The 25,295-nt window shown below is 42.6% G+C and overlaps 1 protein-coding gene across 2 annotated transcripts; it reads left to right on the top strand.

The window, feature by feature from the left end:
• Positions 1-11,845: 11,845 nt before the first annotated feature.
• Mrpl15 (mitochondrial ribosomal protein L15) lies at positions 11,846-20,479 on the top strand. Of its 2 annotated transcripts, XM_048420182.3 has the most exons (5): positions 11,846-12,005; positions 13,307-13,461; positions 14,065-14,230; positions 18,201-18,324; positions 18,878-20,479. In XM_048420182.3, the coding sequence occupies exons 1-5, from the start codon at positions 11,901-11,903 to the stop codon at positions 19,213-19,215; spliced, it is 888 nt and encodes a 295-aa protein (XP_048276139.1). In that variant the 5' UTR covers positions 11,846-11,900; the 3' UTR covers positions 19,216-20,479. The 2 variants fall into 2 exon arrangements, with proteins under 2 accessions (XP_048276139.1, XP_085533182.2); XM_085677056.2 differs by lacking the exon at positions 18,201-18,324 and having other exon boundaries at positions 18,878-19,190.
• Positions 20,480-25,295: the final 4,816 nt, after the last annotated feature.

Genomic DNA, 25,295 nt, shown 5'->3' with positions numbered 1-25,295 from the left:
TCAACCAGTGAACTCTGCAGCCTGGAATTCCTTTGTCTTCCCTGTTACCTAAAGAATGTCCTTTTACAGTTATTGATTTAAAAGATTGTTTCTTCACTATACCTTTACAAGACAAGGATAGAGAGAAATTTGCCTTCACAGTGCTATTTATAATAATTCTCAGCCTGCTAAGAGATATCAATAGAAGATTCTTCCACAGGGAATGTTAAATATCCCCACCCTGTGCCAGTATTTTGGAAGTCAGCCATTGGAAATAATACATAAGCAATTTCCTGAATCTATAGTTAACCATTACATGGATGATATTTTACTATCTGATTCAAATGTAGATACTTTAGAAAGAATATTTAAAGAAGTAAAGAAAATTTTGCTTTGTTAGGGATTACAAATTGCTCTTGAAAAAATACAAAGAGGAGATTTTATTAATTATTTAGGCTATAAAACAGGTTTACAAAAAATTAGGTCCCAAAAGGTGCAAATTAGAAGAAACTGATTGCAGACTCTCCATGACTTCCAGAGAATCCTAGGAGACATTTCCCAAATACAGCACACTATTGGGTTAGGTCTTGATGACCTGATTAATTTAAACAAAACCTTAGATGGTGACAATGATTTAAATAGTCCCAGGGAATTAACATCTGAAGTTGAGAAAGAATTGGCTTTGACTGAAAAGAAATTTCAGCAGACGCATGTGGATCATGTGTATTGGGATCTTAACTACATTCTGGTCATATTATCCTCCAAACATTCCCCTACAGGAATTTCAATGCAGAGGGAAGATATTACCTTAGAATGGATCATTTTAGTATATAAATAGAGTAACAAATTAAAAACTTATGTGGAAAAGGTCTCTGAGTTAATTATAAAAGGAAAATTGAGACTTCATCAATTAGCAGGAAAACACCCAGCAGAAATTATTATACTTTTAATAATGATGAAATTGACAAATTATGAGAAGAAAGTGAACCCTGGTAAAGAACTTGTAGTAATTTTTTGGGAGAGATTAACAACCATCCCCAAAGCAAGAGAATTCAACTTACAAAGAGAGCTAGCTGGATCCTTCCTCATATTGCATGGGACACACCAACAACTAGAGCCCCTACATTCTATACTGATGCAAATAGATTATGAAAGGCAGGTTATAAATGAGAAATCAGAAACGAGAAAATCTGTGTAAAGGAGATCAAAGCCCTTATGATTTTATCCAAAAGTAAGAATTATGTGTTATTCTCATGGTACTAAGTGATTTTAAAGAACCTCTCAACATAGTTACCGAGTCACAATATGCTAAAAGAATTGTTTTGCGTATTGAAACTCCTGAATTTATACCAACTGATACAGGATTGACTTTATTATTTATTCACTTACAAGATACAGTCTGGAATAGGTATTATCCTTTATACATACCACACATCTGATCCCATACAGGTCTGCAAGGTCCTCTTGCACAAGGTAATGCAGAAAACAGTTGTTGATTGGAAATGTGCTAGAGGCTTTAGAATTTCATAAAACAGCATCATGTCAAAAAAGGACTTTCCATCATGTGGCAACAAGCCAAGGAATTTATAAGGAGATGTGTTACTTGTTCTTTATACAACCAAACATCACTACATGCAGGAAGTAACCCAAAAAGTAGTCAAAAAAAAAATGAAATATGGCAGATGGATTTGTTCCATTTTGTAGAATTTGGAAAACTAAAATATGTACACCACACCACTGGCAATTGCTTTGAATTCAGAAAAGGCTGATTTGGTAATCACACATAACATAAGTGTTATGACCTTCCTGGATATACCTGAATAAATAAAGACAGACAACGCTCCAGCATATGTCTTTAAGGAAATGAAGCAGGTTTTTTTTTGCTTATTATAATATAAATCATATTACAGGTATACCACACAATCCTATAGGCCAGGAAGTTTTATAGAAAGGTCAAATCAAACTCTAAAGGATATGTTAAATAAACAGAAAGGGATGAAAAATACCCCAGAAATGGATTGCATAATTGTGGTTTCCCGGCTTCCCAGACCTGAAATAATCACACAGAAACTGTATTATTATAACACTGCTTGGCCTATTAGCTAATGCTTCTTATTGGCTAGCTCTTCTATCTTAAATTAATCCATTTATATGAATCTGTGTATCACCACATGGTTGTGGCCTACTGGTAAAGTTCCCTCCAGTATCCAGTGTCTGTCTCCTGTGCAGCTACATGGCATCTCCCTGACTCCATCTATTCTCTCCTCTATCTGCTTGGAATTCCCACCTTGCCCTATTCTGCACTGCAGTAGGCCCAAAGCAGCTTCTTTATTAACCAATGGTATTCACAACATACAGAGGGAAATCCTGTATCACATAATGCTTTATTAACTTTAAATTTTCTAAACGCTAATGGTGCTGTCGGAGCTCCTTCAACCAGTAAATAGGCTTTAAGATATCAGACCACTTGGGCATGAGCTCTTATACTATAAATGCAGCTGGAAAGCATGAGCTTCCAGTTCTTCCTTCTGGCTGCTAGATTCATTTCCTGTTCTCTATTTGTGTAGAAGACTGTGATCTGTGAATCTACCCCTAAATAAATAACCCTTTATTATATGTTATTCTGAATTAGTGTGGGATTATTTTGTAACTTCTGTCATCATCTGGCGCCAAACCTTTGTGGGCTGGGTTTGCCAGCCGTGTGGTGCATTGGGCACTGACTCTCCCGCCTGCAGCACTAGCCTACACTCAGATGCAGCAGGCTGCTTCTCAGCACTCCCTGGCTCATGACCCACAGGCTGCCTTACACACTGCTGCCTGCAAATCCCATGACACACACAGAATGCAACTCGCACTGACTGAAAACTTTGCATTTTTTCTTTATCCTGGGCCCCAACTCTCAGAATCCTTTGATTGTCTTAATAACTGTTCTTAATTTGTTAAACAAAGCATATTTTTTTCAGTACCTAAGTAAGCAACATGTGCTGTTTGCTTCTGCTAGGGTCTCTTGGCCACATGGCTGCAACCCCGACACCTGCTGGCCAATAATGATTATTGCATCTACTCCAATTCCTTGTAATTGCCTTAGGACAGGTAAGATCTGAAAAACTACAAAAATTACTGATAACGGAACTATCCAGGAGTTCGATAATTATTTGCTTATACTATGGGTGGTACCTAAGGGTCAAGCGATTGTCATAAGGCATCACCAATATCTCAAAGAAGTCCTTATAAAACAAAAAGGGGGAGAAGTTTCTCCCATCTACAACTGCAAAAGGTATTATTAACCATAAATATTTTAAATTTTAAAAAATCAGATGAACAAAATAAATTTCAGAAAAAATGTGGATCCCTCCCAATGAGGCCCTGCCTAAAAGGTTAGATGGAAGGATCCTCTCCCTAACCAATGGAGGGGCCCAGATCCCTTGTTGACACAGGCCTGAGGATATGAATGTGCCTTCCCAAACTGAGGGGAAACGCCTATATGGCTACCTACTCATAACTTAACATTTCTCCCCTCCCCTCAGGACAGTGGGGAAGACAAAGATTACCAATAAAGAAAGAAAGAGATTATGGTGGACAACCCTTAAATGCAAACACAAGAAAAGAACAATCACCACTGCCCAAGGGAGACTGACCCTTGAGACAAGTGTAGCATGTTTTTCTATTTCTGATGGCCCTCCTGGCAAATATCATGTTAACTCTTCTCAAAGGGATTGAGGTCCAGGCCCCACAAGCACTGGCACTGGAGGGATCCTAAGCCAGACTTCTCAGATGACAAAAACCTGGATGTGGTGGCCTGGTCTGATGCTTGACCTCTGTGATTTGGTGCGTGGAAGCTGGGACCTGGGAGACTGGATTCCAGAGATTGAAGGGAGGCCTGAATGCTGAGGCTCTTGGGGGTGCACCCTACCCCAGGCACCTTACCTTAATGAGCCTGGGTGTTCTCATGTCCTTAGGAGACATGCCCTCCTGCAGACACCCTTTTATGTATGCCCAGGAAGCAGCCGGACTGCCTCCACTATTAGAAACTGTGGGGTGGTTCCTGATTACTATTGTTCTTCCTGGGGATGTGAGCAGACTGGGCTGGACATAATTAGAAAAGACAGAGACCGCATTACATTATTTACAAAAGTCTTTGGATTCCTTAGCAAGGGTAACTTGACAAAATAGGAAAGGTTTGGACTTGTTGTTTATGGAACAGGGAAGGAATTTGCAGGGTACTTGGGGAAGAATGTTGCTCCTAGGCAGACCATTCGGAATAGTTACAAGAACCCTAGATGAGTTAAGAAAAGATATTGATTCGTTTAAGTAAAGAACCTCCTAAGAGACCTGGTTTAATTGGTCCCCATGGCTTACCACACTCACCTATTCCCTTATTGGGCCAATGGCTATTTGTTTATTGACATGTCTTTTTGGCCCATGCATTCTCCAAAGGCTGAAACAAGCATTCCAAAAACAGATAGAACAGGTACAACTCATGGCCCTTCGAGTACATTATGATAGGCTCGATACATCTCACTCCATGGATGAACTCTTAATTTGAGGGTATCCAGGCAAAAACTCTAGATAGGAATGACCCTGACCATACACTCTCCCCGGTAGGCTATTCTGGCTTGGTGACCGGGATAGGAGATGGGATATAAAACAAAAAATAGGGAGATGTTGGGCCAAAGTTATCTCAGGGCCTGTATCTCAAAGCTTAGAGAACAGAGAAAAGCCTGGCTTGAGTTTGAAGGATAGTCTCAAAGCTACCAAGTGGGGGCTGAGACAGCAAAATCTAGGTAGACACTCCTCCAACCAGAGGGAGGGCTTGGCTGTCTCTCTTTGGCTGGAGGTACCCCCATATCACACGATGTCACTTAACCTATATAAGCTGACACTCACAATAATAAACTGAGTTCCTGCTTTGACTCGACTCCCTAGTGTGTCTGATTATCCTGTGTTGTGGGGCTAAAGAAGGGGTGGATAGTGTACTCACTTTTCCTCGGGGTATAAGACTAAGGAGGCCTGGCAAAATGTCATCTTGGTGAATTTTTCTTTGATGAGTTTGCACTGTTCTTTTCCATCTCTTTTGATTAGTTTTGGTTTGAAGTCTATATATTGTTAGATGTTAAAATGGCGACACCAGCTTGCTTCTTAGGTCCATTGCTTGGTATGTTTTTCCAACCCTTTGCCCTGAGGTAGCCTATCCTTGAAGTTGAAGTATGTTTCTTGGATGCTTCAGAAGAATAGATCCTTTTTTCACATCCATTCCATTAGTCTGTGTCTTTTTATTGGGTAATTGAGACCATTGATAGTAAGCAATATCGATAACTAATGATTGTTGATTCCTGTTATGTTGCTGTTTTGTTGTTGGTGGTGGTGGTAGTGTTAGGTGGTGGTATGTATTTTGTTAATCCTTCTATCCAAGAATGATAACCTGTAGATGGAGTGCCCACTTGTTTGTCCCGGCAGCCCGGCTAGTTTAGCCCCAAAATAATCACACAGAAATTGTATCAATTAAATCACTGCTTGGCCCATTAGCTCTAACTTCTTATTGGCTAACTCTTACATCTTAGTTTAACTCATTTCTAGTAATCTGTATGTCGCCACATGGTAGTGGCTTATCAGCAAAGATTCAATGTGTCTGACCCTGGAGGCTCCGTGGTGTCTCTCTTTGACTCTGCCTTCTTTCTCCCAGCATTCCGTTTAGTTTTCCCTGGCTACCTAAGTTCTGCCCTATCAACAGGCCAAGGCAGTTTCTTTATTCATTAATGGTATTCAGGCATACAGAGGGAAATGCCACATCAATAACCATCATCCAAATTAAAGCCAATTAAGCAACCTTTAGTTACTATGCATAGGACTGATTCTCCAAAATGGGATTTGAGAGTACATTGTGGGTCAACTTTTCAGGCCTCCTTTTATAGGGAAAACGTGTAAACTGGGGATTTTGTAATGTAAGAATTTTGCAAGCGATTTTTACAGATAGCGAATCAGATTGTTTAACAGATCATCTTGGCAGAAATCTCAAGGTTCCTTGCCAGAACACCTTATCTTCTCAAAATGGAGTCCATGTGAATCAAACTTGAATTTTGCAGCGAATAGACCTTATAACAAATTGTTTTTCCTCCCAAACTGGTCTGTCAGTTTCCTTTCTTTTGGTTTTGTTGGCGTGAGATTATTTACTTTATTTGTTGACCTGGGTGTAGTTAACTTCCTTAGGTTGGAGTTTTCCTTCTAGCGCCTTCTATAGGGCTGTATTTGTAGGTAGATATTAAATTTGACTTTTTCATGGAATTTCTTATTTTATTCATCTGTGGTGATTGAAAATTTTGTGGATGTAGTAGTCTGGGCTGGCATCTGTGAACTCTTAAGAATCTGCAGGACACCCTTCCAGGCCCTTCTGCCTTTAAAGTCTCCATTGAGAAGGCAGGTGTTAATGTAATAGATTTGCCTTTATATGTTACTTGGCATTTTTCCTTTAGCTTTTAATATTCTTAGTTTGTTTCTCTGTGCTTAATGTTTTGATTATTAAGTGCCAAGGGAACTTTCTTTTCTGGTCCTCACTTTTTGCTAGTCTGTGTACTTCTTGTACCTTTATTAAGCATCTCCTTCTTTAGGTTAAAAAACTTTTCTTCTCTGACTTTATTGAAAATATTTTCTGGGCCTTTAACCTGGTTTTCTTCTCCTTTGTCTATTCCGATTATTATTAGGTTTGGTCTTTTCTTAGTATACCAGATTATGTTTTGTGCCAGGATTTTTTCGATTAACATTTTCTTTGACTGGTGTATCCCTTTCTTCTATTGTATCTTCAGTGCCAGAGATTGTCTCTTCCATTTCATGTATTCTGTCAGTGAAGTTTGCCTCAGTAACTCCTGTTCAAATTCCTATATTTTATTCCCAGAATTCCCTCAGTTTATGATTTCTTTATTGCTTCTATTTTCATTTTCAGGTCTTGAATAGTTTTAATGTTTGCTTCAACTTCTTGTGTTTTCTTGGCTTTCTTTAAGGGATTTATTAATTTCCTCTTTAAGAATCTTTATCAACTCCATATGGGTGCTTTTAAGGTCTTTTTCTTGTGCCTCAGCTATGTTGGAACATTCAGGCCCTGCTGTGGTGGGATAACTCGACTCTAGTGGAGACATATTTTCCTGTCTCTTATTGATTGTGGTTTTACACAGGTTTCTAGACATCTGAGTTTGGGTCCAGGTGCTGATTTCTGGGTTTGTCTTTGTTGACTGGGTGTTTTGCTCCTTCATTTCTGTTTCCTCTCTGGATTTTCAGAGTGTGTGCTGGCTGTGTGCTGCCTGTTCCGCTGGCTGCACAGCTATTGTGTCATGGGGAAAGCCTGCTGGTATCAAAGGTTCAGGGGAGGGGAGGCCAAGGAGGATGGTCTGTTACAGAGCTTGGGGCAACTCTGAAGATTGGGCCTGGGGGGACAGAGAGAGTGGGAAAGGTGCAAGGGCAGCCTGTCTGGTCTTCTTTTTTTTTTTTTGATACAAACTGTTTATTAGAACAGTATATTTTATTATTGTTGATTTATAAAATCCATAATTATGTCCATTATTAGTTATATTATATATACATATATAACTATATATCTGCCTGGTCTTCTGATCTTCTGGTAGGCATGGCCTGTCACAAAATGTACTTTTCATTTACAATGTATTTGAGACGGTTTATTTCTGCTTTCATGTTTAAAGAACAACAAAAGAATTTAGGTAAAATTCTTTTTAAATGATTAGTATATGTCAACAGTCTAGTTAGAAGTAAAGGAAATATATGATGTCAGACTTGAATCTGAATGTAAACTGTTAATAGTGATTTCTAAATGCCTGCTATAACAAAACTTAAAACCTAGTTGGTTAATTGAAGCTTATTGTTTTCAGGACTGTTAAAATGCTTGATTTATAATTGGATAGTTAAGGTAGAATGTATGTGTCCACTGTCTCACATTCAGCTTCCTTTGTTTTCATTGAAAGCTACTTTATTTTGTTAAAAATAAGTATTTTCCATATTTTGTGAAAAAAAAAATCCCACAGGATCCATCAAGTAAGAAAGGGAAGCTGAGACAGAAAAGTTAAAGTTAATGAAGTATTTTTCTAAAGTAGGTTAAAAATGCTTTCTTTTTTAGATGAGAAGTATAAATCACTTCTGTTCTAAAGTAACAGGTTATTCTCTAGTGGAAATAGGCAAATGAGAACAACGTTAGAATGTAAAATATATACTGTAAAAATGCTGCGGAAGGTGGGCGTGCTGGCACACACCTTTGATCCCAGAATTCTGGAAGCAGTGACAAGGGGAATCTCTGTGAGGTCAAAGCCAGCCTGGTCTACATAAAAGTCCCAAGCAAGTCACAGCTACCCAGTAAGACCCTGATTAAAAAAATAAATATATATATATATATCGGTAATTTGTGAGCCTACACTTAAGAGCTATCTGTTCAGTTTATTAACCCATTCATTGCTTGGCAGGTTTCCTTGTGTTTAATAGTTGTAATTGTTTGTAGTCTAGATGGCAAAGATTTTTCTCCTACTCAATAGGCTACCTTTTCACTTTGATGATAGTTTCTGCTTGGTTGGAACCCCTGCTCACCCCTGCACAAGATGGGAAACCCCATCTGCTCCACTTTTTCCAATCTGGCCCATTCTGAGAAAACTCTGAACTGAGGAATGGCGCCAAGAGCCCAGTTCCGTTATTTCTGGCATCTGATATAACCAGCCTTCCTGACAGCAACAGCCCACCCAAGTGCCTGACAGGGGCTTGGCTTTTATCCATGGGGCAGTCCCAGCATCTGGCTGTTGTATTATCACTCCTTGTCTAAGGTCTGCAAAACTGCCCTACCTTAGCTCCGGTGTGTGACTTCCATGGCCATGTTCTTTGGGACTGGTGAACCTTTCCCGTGGCAATGCTCAATAAACCTGTATTTATCTGTTTTTAATCTGGTCTGATCTGGAATTTTTGAATCATCAGAAACCTTTCCGTTTCCTCTGTTTAATTTTGTATAATTTTGTTTGTTAAATCTTAGGTTTATATTCTGTGCCACTTGAAAATTGCCTATGCCTTTATTTTGGAAGTCTTTTCTCTGTATTTCCCAGAGTAGTTTCATTAGTTTGGGTTTTTGTTTTGTTTTGTTTTCAAAATAGGGTTTCTCTTTGAACTGACCTGGAATTCTCTGTAGACCAGGCTGTCCTTGAACTCAGTTTTCAGATCCTCCTGAGTGCTGGGATTAAAGACGTGTGCCACCACTGCTCAGCAGCAGTTCAAAGTTTTATTTTGTTGTTGTTGTTGTTATTATTATTATTATTATTATTATTAATTACTATTGGTTTATTTAAGACAGGGTGTCTTAGTCAACGTTGTATTGCTGTGAAGAGACACCATGACCACAACACCTCTTATAAAAAAAAAAATTGGTTTGCTCTCAGTCAGGGTTTAGCCCATTATTGTCAATGGTGGGAAACATAAAAGCTTGCAGGCAGATGTGCTGGAGAGGTAGCTGAGAGTTCTACATCTGGATCTTCAGGGAGCTGGGAGAGACTGATGGAGCCACTGGACCGGGCTTGGGCTTCTGAAACCTCAAAGCTCACCTCCCAGGGAAAAGCTTCTTGCGACAAGGCCACACCTACTTCAACAAGGCCACCAGTCCTAATCTTTTCAAATAGTGCCACTCCCTATGAGATTTGGGGGGCATTTTCATTCAATCACTGCACAGGATTTCCCTGATTATCATTGACTATCCTGGAGCTCACTCTGTAGATCATGCTGGCCTCAGACTCAGAGATCTATTTGCCTCTACCTCATAAGTGCTGGAATTAAAGGCATGTGCCTATATAAATCCCTTGCAAAAATAGACAGGGTCCTTCTCCCTCCATCTGCTGTGTCAGACTGTGTGACAGAAGACCAGTGCTAGCCCGGACTTAATAAACAAAACCTTGCTTTTTCATTTGGGAATGTGGCTCCTTGGTGGTCATCTTGGGGGTTCTTGGACTCAGGCACAACAGTTACTAACTAGCTCTTACAATTTAAGTTAACACACAATTCTTATCTTTGTTCTACCAGGTGGCTCAATATCCTTTCTCAATATGACATGTTTATCTTGCTTTTCTCTGAGTCTGCTGGTGACTCCATTGAGCCTGCCCTTCTTCCCAGTGTCCTTTCCATTAACCTCTCCTGCCTAACCTCTTCCTGCCTAGCTACTGGCCGGTTGGTTATTAAACCAATGAGAGTAATATATAGTCACAGTATACAAAAGGATTATTCCACAACAGTTTCTTGTAATGGCATTTCATTTGTATTTTAATAAATAAAGCTTGCCTGAAGAGCAGAAAAGTAAAACAGCCGCACTGGCCAGCCTTACAGACCAAGCAGCAATGACACACACACTAGCTTGTCGTCGAAACCAGGTGATTGTGGTGCACACCCTTAATCCCAGAAATAGGATTATAAAATGGGAGGAGACAGCTCTCAGTCATAGTCTCACTCTGAGATTCCTGGAGGCAGGATGGCCATTTTGGACTTAGGTAGAGGTAAAAGGCAGTGGCTGCTGGCTTTGCTTTTCTGACCTTCAAGTAGAACCCCAATGCCTGTCTCTGAGTTTCTCATGCTGTGGTGACCCCAAATATAGAATTATTTTTGTTGTATTTCATAACTGTAATTTTGCTACCATTATGAATTATAATGGAAATATCTGATATGTAACCCCTGTGAAATGGTTGTCTGACTCCCCAAAGGGGTTGAGAACAACTGCAACCATTTTGTTAATTAGTTTAAAAGACTACAAGAGCCTATCTCATCAAAACAAACTTAAAATAAGTTGATTTTGGAATCGTCTGGATTTCAATCAACCTGGGAGCAATATTTAGATTGTCTTCATTTACTATGATTCTATTGGCTCAGCTAGTGCCTTGCTCATTGTTTATAGGCATGAAAGTAACTTGTTTAAGTAGCTGTTTTACAGTTGATTTGGAGGCTGGGAAGAGGGCTCAGTGGTGTAGTATTTACTACTTTTTCAGAGGACCTGCATTTGGTTTGGGGCAACCACTTATACTCCAATTCCAGAAGACTGGAAGTCCTGTTCTGGCCTCTGTCCGTTCTCAAAGATACACACTCACATGAAAAGAAAAACAAATACCCACCAAAGCCTTTTACAGCAACTTCAAAAAGGTGATTAGATTTAGAAACAACTGCCCATTACACCTTAGCTATATAATTGCTAGTTAGGAGCTAGCAGGAGCAAATCTTCTGCAAGATAGTGAAATGACAAAAGAATACCAAAAGGAACACATTCTTTTCTGTATTACTTGTAGTAAGACAAACATTTAAAATCATTTAGTTTTGAAGTGAAATATATGTTTGGCAGTGTAAGATCATTAGCTTTGAATCCTGGCTTTGCTGCTAGTTGTGAAAGCGAGTCAATCTGATTGGCTGGAATCCCGGAAAGCTAACTTAACGCGGTTTCTGGGTCACAGCAGGTGCTCAGAATGGTCCCCATCGCTCAGGTTAGCAATTCAGTAACAGTCAGGGCAGGAAGATGAGCCAGACATTGTAATAGTTGTATTGCCAAAGCCCCAAAGCTAGAAACTGCTAACATTATTTTGAATTACTTGTCGCTTCATAAGACGCCACTTTAAAAAGCCCAACAAAGGAGACAAATTTCAACTCAAAAGACCCTCCAATACACAGCGCTCCTAGTCCTTTCAGGCTGTAAGCGAACATGTTTCGTTCAGAACGTGGTACCGAAGCCTAAGAATTGACGCCACTACAAAATCTTAAGCCAGTCCCGCTTTCCACTAAGCTCAGAAGCCGGAAACCGGAAGCGAGAGTCCGTATTCCGCGGACGCCGGCGCGCTTCTGCGCGACAGGGGCGGGGCGAAGCCGTAAAGCAACGCCGAGCCGCGCTGCCTCCCGCGGCGCCCTTGGAAAGACGGTGGGTCATGGCTGGCGGGGCGCGGGGCTGCGGGGCCAGCCTGGACCTGCTCCGGTCCCTGCCGCGAGTGAGCCTGGCCAACCTGAAGCCCAACCCCGACTCCAGAAAACGGGTAAACGGATGGCGGCGGTGTGGGGAGTCCTGGGACTGCGTCGCGATCCGGGGTGAAGGACGCGTGTGGATTTCCCGGGCTCCGACCATTCCCGCGTGCACCCCGAATTATTAAGACTCGCACTTAAATGCACAAAGATGCTAAGTGTGCAGAGCGGCACACTCTCGAAGCTACAGAACGATTCGCCCAAAATTGCGTCTAAACCGAAGTCCTTTAGTAAAGTGCCTGTCACTTTAGCTGTCTCGCGTGCAGCCAGCGGCACGACTAGAAAAGCTGTTGTCCGTCGTCTTTTATTGTCACTCAGTTTGTGGCTTTGGGGAGGTGACAAAATAGATTAAAGGGAAGATGTTGTTACGGAGTTAGAAAACTCTGAAAGACCACCTGACGCTATCCAGTTCTTAGCCACATTTTTTATTTTAAGCTGCCGTTTTAAGTTCCCGTGGTCAGATTTCGAACTGAGACCCAGCTTAAAGGGAGGTGGGATTTAAAGCCCTCCTTTAAGAGCTTTTCTGCTTTTCTGTGGGACTCACGCCTTCGTGAGATACTGCCTCGCTCCTCGCTAAGTAGGGAGTTTACAGAGGCCAAAGCAAGCGGTTAATCAATTTTACAACAGTTTTACAGTTCTGGGGAGGGGACGAGGAGTCCAAGTTGCCACGAGCTTATCTTTTAGGAATTTAGAATGGGTGTCTAGCACAAAACGGAGTTTTCCTTGGCCATATGTGGTACAATTACATGTTTACAATTAATTAAAAAAATAAAACTGAATATCGCTCAAGTCTTGGCTGCTTAGTTCTAGGATACTTTTAGATCCTGACGCTTTTCTACTGCGGACTGAATTTAGGCCCTTGGCATGCTTAGTCAAGCGCACTACCCCGAACCCCTTTCCTGCTTTTAAATCATTTATTCAGAGACACAGTCACAGTCTTAGTAAATTGGGAGTGCTGCCCTTAAACTTGTGTCGCTCAGGCAGGCCTTGAACTTTGAATCCTCCTGCCTCAGCGTTCCAAGTAGCTGTCACCGCAGGCCAGCACAAGCTGACTAGCCTGTGAGCTAGCTTGTTTCTCCCATCGGGTTTCTTCCCATCCTTAGAACTTGGCTCTGCGTTTTGGTTATTAGAATTAGCCACGTTCTGTGAGTGGTATGGAGTGCAAAGATGATTGAGTAGTCTGAGCGGTGCAGGGCACACGGTACCTGAACTAGGACTGCTTGGATGCATATAGGGCGTCATAAAGGAATATGTGTGAGGGGAAACAGTTTTCAAAAATGCATCTGAAGGTTTTGTCACTCGCTTTTCCTTATAGGAAAGACGTCCAAGAGACCGGAGGAGAGGGAGGAAATGTGGCAGAGGCCACAAAGGAGAAAGGCAGAGAGGAACTCGGCCCCGGCTGGGCTTTGAGGGAGGGCAGACTCCATTTTACATCCGGATCCCAAAATACGGATTTAATGAAGGACATAGGTAAGGGTGTTTTGCTTTGGAAGTACAAATCCCTAATTTCCACCAAGAATTACATAAATAAATAGTTTGGTAGATACTTACTTAAATTTGTGGTACTGTGCCTCTGAATAATTTTCAGTAATGAAACTTAATCTAGATTTTGTATATGTGTGTGCATGCGTGCGTGCATGTGTGCTCTTAGGCAAGCATATAAGCCCAGTTCTGCTGGACCAACAAAACAGGGATAATGCTCGCTGTCATGAGTCCTTCGATGATTGGCAATTTAAAGGGCTTATGTATCTTTCCATACCTTTATATATATGGACATACATAATATGTATATGGCATGTTGTAGCGACTATTATTCTATGATCTGTTATTTTGGGTTAAACTTTTGTGAACAAACAATTTCCTTGTGTGCATGAATGAAGTAAATGTTTAGAGAGGTAATTGTTTTTAGTGGAGCAAAGGAAGCACTGGCGTTTTATGCATTTGTTTTGTCCTCATAAGTTTATTTTAAACCATCAGAAATTATGAAGGCAAACACAGAGCAAAGCTTGTTGATTTGAAGAGGTTTCAGGAAGATTACTTGGTGTTTTCTGACTGTTATGTTTCTGTTTGCAGTTTCAGGCATCAGTATCAGCCTTTGAGTCTCAGGAGACTGCAGTATCTCATTGATTTAGGGCGAGTTGATCCAACTCAGCCTATTGACTTAACCCAGCTTGTCAACGGCAGAGGCGTGACCATCCAGCCACTTAAGAGGGATTATGGGGTCCAGCTGGTTGAAGAGGTAAAACTCGACTTGTTGTTGTTGGGCATTATGTAGACGACACTCTACCCTACTAGTCCTCCCTGCTCACGTGGATGTTTCACTGTGGGCGTCACCACACTGTGTAAACCGTTTGCTTCTTTTCATATAGATATCCGGTAAAGATTCATTCATAAGTTAGGCATAGTGGGAAGTTAGTAATAATTTGCTACAGTTGTTAGTAACCTTAACTTGTGACTTTATTAAATGGAGAGCTTCCATCTCTCCACTTCAGGTTCACACTTTATAGCTCCTCTTTGTTATAGCCGAATTGCCTGCATCGTTGCTCTTGTATGCTGGGGTCATTAATTAAGATAAGGGGTAACTGTACAGCATTGTAATACTATGGTAGGCTGGTGAGTGGGTAGCAGGTAGAATGAATATAATTTAGAAATGTATAATTCACTTCTGGGAGGGTTGGGGCGAAGCAGCATGAGGCCTCCTAATGCTCCCACAGTTTAAAACCTACAATGTACGGAGACGCGCTTTTCAGCTTGCACAGTGTCTTGGTTGATTCCTCGCTCTGCAGAACCAGTAACTAAAACTGAAGGTAAAACTGAGGGACTGCTTAATCAGCCCTTACCTGTTCTTGGGGGCTGGAGAGATAGACCAGTGGTAAAGAACATTTGCTGTTCATCTAGTGGACCTGGGTTCGAGTCCCAGCATCCGTAAGATCACTCACAACATCTGTACCTGTAGTCCTGGAAGATCCACCACCCTTTGCTGGCCTTGATGGGAACTGCATGCACATGGTACAAAGACATTAATGCAGACAAAACACACATGCACATAGAATAAATACAAACAACCTGGTTCATACTAGCTGTGGTTATAGAAAGCTGACGTCCGTTCAGGGCACATTTCTGTCTTCTGCTTCTGTGGATCAGTACAGCTTTCTCCCTCATTTCTGAGACTTTCACCTGTCAACATAGAAAGTCATTAGGAAAATCCTTAAAAGGATTTTTCAGATGTTTTTTTTTTTCCAAGACAGGTTTCGCTGTGTAGCCCTGACTGGAACTCACTCAGTAGACCAGACTGGCCTTGAACTCACAGATCTGCCAGCCTCTGCCTCCTGAGTGCTGGGATAAAACTACAGAAAGAAGAATGCTTTGGGCAGAAAAAGACTAGATTTCTTTGTTTTAGGTGTCTGAGTGTTTTGCTTTATGTATGTGCTCCATATGTGTCTCTGGTGCCTACAGAGTTAAGAAGAGGACATTAGATCCCCTGGAACTGGACTTAGCAGATGGTTGTGAGCCACCATGTGGGTGCTGGAACCAAACCCCAGAAGAGCAGTAAGTGCTCTTAACCTCTCAGCCCTCTCTCCAGCCCCAGAAAGATCTTTCTGGAATTATTTTTGTTGTTTGAGGCAAGGTAGCTCTGGCAGGCTGCCCTGGAACTCACTGTAGACCAGGCTGGCCTTTGTCTCTTGAATGCTGAGGCGCCACTACATCTGCTCATCCACCCGACACTTTCTAAAACAATTTAAGTGTATTGCAAGGTGACAAGAACTTGTTAGTAGCCTGTGTAGCCTGTGGCCCTGTTCCCACTTAGAAGCACACTTTATCCCTGCCTTTTTCTGCTCATGTCATTCTTCTTTCTGTTGTTTTTATGTGTGTGAGTGTTTTGCCGGCATGTACCTACCATATGTGTGCCTGGTGCCAGCTGAAGCTTTGGATTCACTAGAACTGGAGTTCCAGGTACTAGGAGCTACCATATGGATTCTGGTAATAGAATCCTGGCCCCCTGGAACAGCAGCTAGTTAGTTCCCATAGCTGCTGAGCCATCTCTCCAACCTCCCAACTCATTTTTCTTACTCTCTGGTGCACCACTGCCCTTCCATTTCATTATTTTTCTTACTGTCACCTAAGCCTGTAAAGGTAGGCACTTTGTTATGGTTTCAGTATTGACAATCTTAACTCTGAGTGTTGCTTAATATTTATGGAAAAAGGGAATGAATTAAATCTCACTTCAACTTCAGTAAAAATTGCTGTTACACCAATTGACCAACAATTCATAAGCAGATTAAATACAGAGCTGAGCAGTAACTTTGTGTCCACTAGAGGGAAGTATATGTCCATGGAAGAACCTTTCAGAGTCCTTTGAGAAATCCACCTGCTTCTGGCTCCAGAGTGCTAGGATTAAAGGTGTGTGCCACCACTGCCCAGCCTCAGAGCAGTGATTTAAAAAAACGAATCACAAATTAATACATCAAGTCCCTGGTTCTGAATCAACAGGGTAGTGATTATAAAAATGCACACCATTATCAAGTATATAGAGAAACTACATCCTATAGTTGATAGTTAGTAGAATATTTTGAAATATATGAAATGTTCGTGACAAAAGAAATCAGACTGAGAACTAGTTTCAGCCATACTAAAATGGCAAACACAGTATGTTTTAAAGTTAAGAGAAATCTTAGCATATCCTGAGTAACATAACTTTAAGAAGTTCATTACTTCATCATCTAGTGTTAAACACTCTAGGGGAAAATAGATGCAGCCTCCATTTTGGAGAGTATAATAAAGTTGGTGCTGAATACAAAATGGATCCCCCTTTTTTCTAAAGACAGCCAATCTCGTCAGTATTGTCAGATATTTTGTTTTCCAGGCTGTTCCAGACCTTTGGATCCTCTATAACCTCCTATTGCTTACTTAAGGATAAAGAAGACTTATTTTTATTTTATTATTAAAATTTAAAAAATGGCAGTGGTGGCACACACCTTTAATTCCAGCACATGGGAGGCAGAGGCAGGCAGATCTCTGTGAGTTCCAGGCCCGCCTGGTGTACAGAGCAAGTTCCAATACAGGTTCCAAAGCTACAGAGAAACCCTGTCTCAAAAAAAAAAAAAAAAAAAAGAAAGAAAGAAGAAGAAATTTAAACGTCTTTTATGGGTTGGAGATACATGGCTCAGTGGTTAAGAGCACTGACAACTCTTCCAAAGTAACTGGGTTCAATTCCTAGACCCCACGTGGCTGCTCACAACTCTCTGTAACTCCAGTTCTAGGGGACCTGACAACCTTACATAGACATACATGCAGGCGAGACACCAATGCACATAAAATAAAAATGTTTTATGTGTATTGTCTACACCCCATATGTGTCTAGTGCCTGGGAAGGCCAGAAGAAGACATTGGCATTGGACCCCCTGGAACTGGAGTTAGAGATGGTTCTGAGGCACCACGTGGGTGGACATCAAACTGAGGTCCTCTGGAAGAGCAGCTTGTACTCCTCACTGCTGAGCCATCTCTCCATGAGGATTTCTTTTCAGTCTGTATACTGGAGCCTGAAGTTGTGGCTAAGAATAGAGATGAGCTGGTAGAATGGCTCCATGGGTAGAGGCCACTCAGATCTGGAGATGTGTGTTGGAGCCCTGAGTCCATGTAAAGGTGGATACAGAACCATAAAATTGTCCTCCAGCCTCCACATGCATGCTGCATGCTGTGGTCTCACACATAGCCCCCCCCCCCCCCCCGAAATTACTTTGAAATGCATTTTTTGAAAGAACACAGATGGTGCTGGGAATGTAACTGACTGATAGAAGGGGAGACCTGAAGAGTTTCATCCTCGGCATGGGAAAAAGAAAAATTCCAACTCAAAGGTTCTGACTAGACTCAGGGTTGATGTCCTAACTTTATGTCTTGAATTACTCAGCAGCCTGTATGCCTCGTTGTTCCCATCTGAATTTGGTACAGTAATATTCCTGGCTAGGATTAAATTGTGTACTGCTAATGGAGTATGGGGAATGGCTACTTCACTCAATACCTACTAAAGGCAGAAAATGGAAATAAGACAGTCATTCCTATTGTAGGGCTTGAGAATTGGTGAGGCATAGGTAGCGGAGGTCGTTAGAGATGGAATTGCAGGTGCTTTGGCGCGGGGAGCACAGCTGAAGACACCTGATCGGCCTTCCGCTGAGCCCTTTACTAACAGGCCTTGTTATTACTCATGACAGGGTGCTGATACTTTTCAAGCAAAGGTGAATATTGAGGTGCAGTTAGCTTCAGAATTAGCCATTGCTGCAATTGAAAAAAACGGCGGTGTTGTTACTACAGCCTTCTATGACCCAAGAAGTCTGGGTAAGTCTGTTCTGTGGTCGGTTTCTTCTTTATCTCATATTGCCTGTTGGCCAGTTTTGTTTTTAGTGTTCTGTCCTGCTCACAGCTGCCCTCTTTTGACCCCCTTGAGCACTGCAGTCATGTACTCCACTGACATAATTGAAACTAAAAAAGTCTTTAAATACCTTTTTCAGAGGGCTGTTAGCTCATCTGAAGTGTTTACAAGCCTTCCCTCCCTCCTCCTACCCCTTTCCTTTCTTTTTCAAAGTATACTATTAAATGTGACTTTTTTCAGCCTAACTTAGATAGCTCAGTAGCAAGACCATCTGCTCTGTAAGTCTGACCTGAGTTTGGTTCCATGGTGGAAGGAGAGAGCCAGCTCCTGAAGTCATCAGATCTCCCCGTGCAGCACAGCACATGGGGTAATAAGATGGAAATTTATAGAGTTGTTTCCATTTTTATACTTAACCTAACTAAAAAGTTCTTGGAGTTCAATTCCCATCTCAGTAAATGTAAAAATTAATTTAAAACTATTTAACAGTATTTATAGCTCTTTTTTAAAAATTCTCTTTAGAAATTCTGTGCAAGCCTGTTCCGTTCTTTCTGCGGGGACAGCCCATTCCAAAGCGGATGCTCCCCCCTGAAGCGCTGGTGCCGTATTACACTGATGCGAAAAACCGGGGGTACCTGGCTGACCCTGCCAAGTTTCCTGAAGCAAGACTTGAACTCGCCATGAAGTATGGCTATGTTCTTCCTGATATCACAAAAGATGAACTCTTCAGAATGCTCAGCGCTCGGAAGGATCCAAGGCAGATTTTCTTTGGTCTTGCTCCTGGTTGGGTGGTGAATATGGCAGATAAGAAAGTTCTGAAGCCTACAGATGAGAATCTCCTCAAGTATTACAGCTCCTGAACTCCCTTCCAGCAAAGCAGATGTGATGAGAATCAGACAGGCTGAAAAGAGGCTTCTTGTGGGTTTCAAATCCCCGGGGTTGTTATTAGCTGTCAGTGTGGTCAGATGTGAAACTAAATCACAGGCAGCAAAAGCTGCACAGAACTGAACCTTTATGGGTGTATGTCTCAAAAATTTAGAGAATTGTCTTTAGAGAAAGGTAATTAAAAAAAATTACTTAAAAATCACCTCTTTACCACCCTTTTTGTTTGTTTGTTTGTTTGTTTTGAGGCAGGGTTTCTCTGTGTAGTCCTGACTGTCCTGGAAGTCACTCTGTAGAAGAGGCTGGCCTCGAACTCGCAGAGATCTGCCTGCCTCTTCCTCCCGAGAGCTGGGACTAAAGTGCATCACCACTGCTCAGCCTGATTTTAACTTCCCTAAAACATCTTCTTCCTGTCCATCTTTTCATGGTCTTTCTTACCTGTTTTGTCAGAATGAAGGGCAAGTGTAGAGGATCGATTAGTAGGCCTGGGAGCAGGTGCTAAGGCGCTGAGGCAGTAGCCCCAGGGAAGCTTTGCTACCGCCCCTTAGGATTGAGTCCCCCGCAGGGATGGAGATGCTCAGAATGTGGCTGACAGCTGGTGGGCTGCTACAGAGGCACAGATCAGCAGTGGAGCCAGAGAAAGGAAGAGCACATGAGGTGATTTCGCAGCATTGGGAAGTCCTGATAGCAGTCAAGCCAGCAGCATTTGTCTTGAAGACAGTGTTCCAGTAGATAGAAACTTATTCATCTCAGACTTCAAGACATTTCAGGTAAGTTTAGAAAATTTACTCACAGATTATATAAGCCACGTAAGCAAATGGAAATAGGGACAGTCGTCAGGATTTTGCATTTTGTTTTAGGCGGTGGTTTTTAAGATGGGCATCTCACCATTGAAGCTGGCCTTCGACTCCTGAGCTCGAACTCCTCTTACCTCAGATTTCCTGGAAAGTGGGACTACTGAGCCCACTTCAAACTCAGTTACTGTAAAAGATTCAGAAGTTAGTAAGCTTTTCAAAGAGAAATTATATCCAAATCTTGCAAAAGCCTAATTTACTTTAAGTGATTGCAGTTTTATTTGTATGAACAAGGGTCTTCTGTGTCCCGTGCTGTCCTTGAGTCTCTGCCTCTTCTCATGTGTTGGGATTACTATGCCTTGCTGAGCAATTAAACATTCATTATAATTCTCTCACAGCTAAAATGATTTTTAGCTGGTTATCTTAAAATAAAAAAACTCATAAATCATGCAGTATTTTTTTTACTGACTTTTGCTGACTGGGGCTCTAGTTTATAAATTCATGTGTGTACCTAGAGTGTGTTTCAGTTTTTATCCAGGATTGTATAATTTTGTTTGGTACAAACTCTAGTAAGAACCTGGAGCTAAGAAGAATCATCCTTAGATCAACTTCTGTGATTGTTTTAAAATCTATTTTATTTCATTTTATTTTTGCTTTTTGAGACAGGGTTTCTCTGTGTAGTCCTGGCTGTCCTGGAACTCGCTCTTAGACCAGGCTGTCCTTGACCTTCCAGAGATCCGCCTGCCTCTGCCTCATAAGTGCCACCACTGCCCGGATGAAATCAATTCTTAAAACATGTTTGTATTTTTCACAGACATGGATAGCTTTAGCTCTGCTGCTAAAAACGCCAAGTCCCACAGCTCGAGTGAAGCAACGCTCGCTCACAGGTTAGCTGCGGAGCTCGTGGCAGTTGGTGGCAGCTGTGCTGGGCAGCTGCTTCTGGTCAATGCCTTTGTACAGGGAGGTCTAAATAAGAGCCAGGCAGCTGCAAGCCAGCTTTCTATAAGCAAAGTTAGAAGCTGCCACTTAAAACTGTTCATAGCTGTTGGCCAGACCCTGAATACAGCCCTGTTCTGAAGGGCTAGAAGTCTGAGGCAGCTGCTGGTCTCGGGTGAAAAGGCCTGTAAGTGATGAGTAAGCAGGGCAGCGGTGGCGCAGGCCTTTAAATCCAGCCCTTGGGAGGCAGAGGGAGGCGGTTCTCTGAGTTCAAGGCCAGCCTGGTCTACAGTTCCAGGACAGCCAGTTACACAGAAACCCTATCTTAACAAAACCAAAAAGTATGAGTATAACAAAAAAACCGAATAAGAGTAAACAGGTTAACAGCCAATGAGGAGCTGTGCATCTCCCCGCTGAACTTCAGCTCAGGTGAGTTAACTTACAACAGACAGACAAAAGTGAAGAATTTTTTAATCCTACCCCTGGAATATTGAGTTCAGTGCTTTATATAACTATCAGTAAATTGGTTAATTCATCAATCTCTTTTGGATTTGGGGTCCTCACTAAGTCCGCGACTGGCCTAGAACTCTATGTAAATCAAACTGGCCTCAAACAGTTTCTCCTGCCTCTGCCTCCCTAGTGCTGGGATTAAATGGGTGTGCCACCACTGCCTGACAATACGTGTCTTTTGAAACATTTTACTGCAAAGATATTTTATTTTATGCTTCCAGTATTAGGTATCTTAAAATACACATTTGAGGGCCTGGAGAGATGGCTCAGGGGTTAAAAGCACTGGTTGCTCTTCCAGAGGTCCTGAGTTCAATTCCCAGCAAACACATAGTGGCTCATAACCATCTAAAAAGTGAGATCTGGTGCCCCCTTCTGGCCTGCAGGCGTACATACAGACAGAACACTATACCTAATGCACCTTAAAAAAGATACATTCAGATAGTTTAAGGGGAAAGAAATAATATGACACACTGGAGACTGGGGAATACAGGTACAAGGAAAATGTGCTTTAATTGTCAGCAGTGAGTCCCTATGGGTTAAGAGTGGGTTCATTTTGGGCTGGATATTCACAACCAAAACTTAATTGAGTACACTTTATTTTTATGTCTGGAAAAAAAATTCTTACCAAAGTGTTATATCAGAACAAAAGTTCTTACTTGTTTTGAACATGAGGTAGTATTGAAGTATTTAATTTTGTAGCTCAACATAGCTTCACACTTGTCATGTAGTGGAGGGCAGCGTGGAACTCCCGCCTCTACCTCTTTAGTGCTGGGGTTACAGAATGTCTGCCTCCACACCCGGCTGTTGAGGTCTAACGGGACCAAAAGCCCACATTCTGCTGCGGTTCACCTCTGTTTCTCAGAGGTCCCAGAAGCAGTTCTGTCTAAGCCGAAGGCTAGATCGTTGATTTTAGTGGGGGTGGAAGCCAGGCCTTGCGTGCTGAGCGTGACTGCCGAGTTGCCCCCAGCACACAGCGTCTGCTCTAGATAGACTCCTGAGCACTTCACTGCTCGGTTTTAAACTGAGCCGTTAGCCTTGTGTTGCCCAAAGTGGCTTGCGTCAGACAAGTTGCTTCACCTCCTTAAACCGAAGTGCAGCGCCAATCTGTAAAGCAGCGAGGAGTGTGTAACAGACACGCTGCGCGTGTGTAACAGCTACACTGCAGTCTCTTTCCTAACCTCCTGGGCACCAGCTCTTCACACGCCGGTGACACCACCCTCCCACTGCCTCCACCTGCAGCAGCTCAGTGCCACAGATGCTTCCTTGACCTGAGGAGAATTTTGACCTCAACCTATCTGCATAGAAATAAATGGCCTTAAATGTAAAGACATCCTGTGTCGTAGCTATGTGTGGGGTGGGGAGTAAAAGGCCCCGCTTGCTGTGCTGGGGCCCTAGGTAAGTTACTGCCTCGCCTTATTGTGCACGGCTTTCCTTTGGTGATACCGTCTACAGTTGTGGGCCGCAGCCACTGCGTCCACAGGAAAAGTTCTTCACAGGAAGTGGGAGAGGATGTTAGTCACCTCAAGGGAGAACCCTGCTGCCTTCCATCTCAGATGTCCTGCGAGGGTCCTTGGACTCTCTTCCCCCTCCCTCCAAGCAGAATGACTAACCTCCCTCTCGACATTCATCGGAGAGCCGACGGTTCACTCGGGCTTTCTTCGTTTTGGTTGTCTTTGTGACCTACAGGTGGAAGGAAATCGGGATAGGGTGATAAAGGGAAGAATAAAAACAGGAAACAGATGTCTGGTGATGCAGAGTGTTTATTTGGTGACGGGGACTTTGTCACAAACAGCTGTATCCGGGTTGTGATACTGTAACCCCACAACTCCCTCTCAGCCAAAGCAGCACGTTCCAGAAGATTCGTCTGGTATGGTCTGGCCCCTGTGCCGTTTAAGGGGCACAGAGGAGAGGGCCAACAGAAAGTGGTGGATGCAAGCGTTGATATCCCTTGAGAATCTACCTTTAAAAGCAGTAGGTTTCAATTTAGAGCCGTCCTGGGATGTGGCTTCACCTCTTCTCACATGGGTTTTGGTGGCCAAGCCCAAAAATCCTTGAGTTAATTTGTACCTTAAAATGGTTTTTAGGACTAGGCGTAATTCTGCCTGCCGTTAATCCCAGCACCCAAAAGGCAGGGATAGGTGGATCTCTGAGTTCAAGGCCAGCCTGGTCTACAAAGTGAGGCTGTCTCCAGCAGCCCAAACAAACAAAAACCAAACGAAAATACCCCAAAACTATTTCTAGGGGTGGGTACTGTGTGCATTCAACTCTAGAACCCATGTGAACCGCATGAGCAGCGTACATGGCCATCAGAGGGTGAGTGGACCCTGCAGGCTCACTGGCAACCAGGTTAGCCAAGTGGAGAGCTTCAGGTTCAATAATAAGAGACCTTGTGTCAAAAAGTGGGGACAGTGGGCTAGAGTTGAGTTGGCACAGCAGTTAGGAGCTCTTGCTAATGCAGAGGACCCAAGTACAATTCCCAGTCCCCACATAGTGACAACCACCTGTATCTCCAGGGGATCCAGTGTTCTCTTCTGTCTTCTCTGGGCACTAGGCACGCATGCAAGCAAGACACTCACACATAATAAAAAGGCCGTTGAGAGAAGACATGTGAACAGCATCTGGTCTGTGTGCCTGCATCTGCCCCCACCCCCACCCCATTTCTAGACTTAGAGGGGAAAAATTGCTATGATGTGTCTGAGTTCCTGGTCCTTTTTTAAACGTAAGTCACTATTATTTGGAAAGAAGAGGGCCCCTTCTAGGATGGGAAGTGTCATGGGAACGGTACTGTTTGTTTCCCCTTGGGGAGAGGAGAGCGGGCTCTGATGTTAATATAAGTCCCATGGGGTCTTCTGGAGACCTTGCTGCAGACCAGCCGTGGCACAGTATAGCTCTCCTCTCAAGGTCTGGACCTGCAGAGCCATCTGGATGGAATGTGGCTAGGATTAAAGCAGGACTGGATATGGGATTCAGCATGTGGTATATTCTCTGCCTCACTTCACCATCTGAGAAATGTGGAAGGTGAAATACAAATTAGGTTTATATAGAATCCAAATTATCTTAGGGTTTCTACTGCTATAATAAACGCCATGCCCAAAATGGTGTTGGGAAGGAAGAAGTCTTACACTTGCCCAGCACTGTTGATCACAGAAGGCAGTCAGGACAGGAACTCAAACAAGGCTGCAACCTGGAGACAAGAGTTGATGCAGAGGCCATAGAGGAGAGCTGCTCATGGCTTGCTCAGCCTGCCTCCCCCACCCTCAAATACACAGGGTTTCTCTATAGTTTTGGAGCCTGTCCTGGAACTCGTTCTGTAGACCAGATTGGCCTCGAACTCACAGAAATCAGCCTGTCTCTGCCTCCCAAGTGCAAAGTGCCACCACTGTCCAGCCAGCCTGTTTTCTTATTGAACCCAGGACCACCAGCCCTGGGGAGGCCCCACCAACAATGGACTGGGACCTCCCCATCAATCACTAAGAAAATACCCCCACAGGCTGGATCTTATGGAGGCATTTTCATAATTTGAGATTCCTTCATGTCAGATGACTCTTATGACAAGCTGACATGAAATTAGAACAATTATTAGACTTGAAAGCAGTGTTTGTAAAGCATGGAACACGTGACCTGCCTCGTAAGACCTCCTCAAGTGTTGGTGTGTTGTGGAACGTTATTTTAAAGTGTGTTAACATTTCCTACTGCTTTTGTTTACAACTTTGTTAAAATTCACCTGTAGTTGGGAAGCTGCGTCAGCAACTAGCTGACAGGAAGTGGTAGGGAGGAACCAGGTGTAGCCAGGGTTCTTAGGTGGCGGCAGGTCAGAA

Source organism: Myodes glareolus, chromosome 16 (assembly GCF_982192425.1).
Source record: "Myodes glareolus chromosome 16, mMyoGla1.1, whole genome shotgun sequence".
Classification (NCBI taxonomy): Eukaryota; Metazoa; Chordata; class Mammalia; order Rodentia; family Cricetidae; genus Myodes; species Myodes glareolus.
Note: the sequence above shows the minus strand (reverse complement) of the source record. Positions and strands in the feature narration are given on the sequence as shown.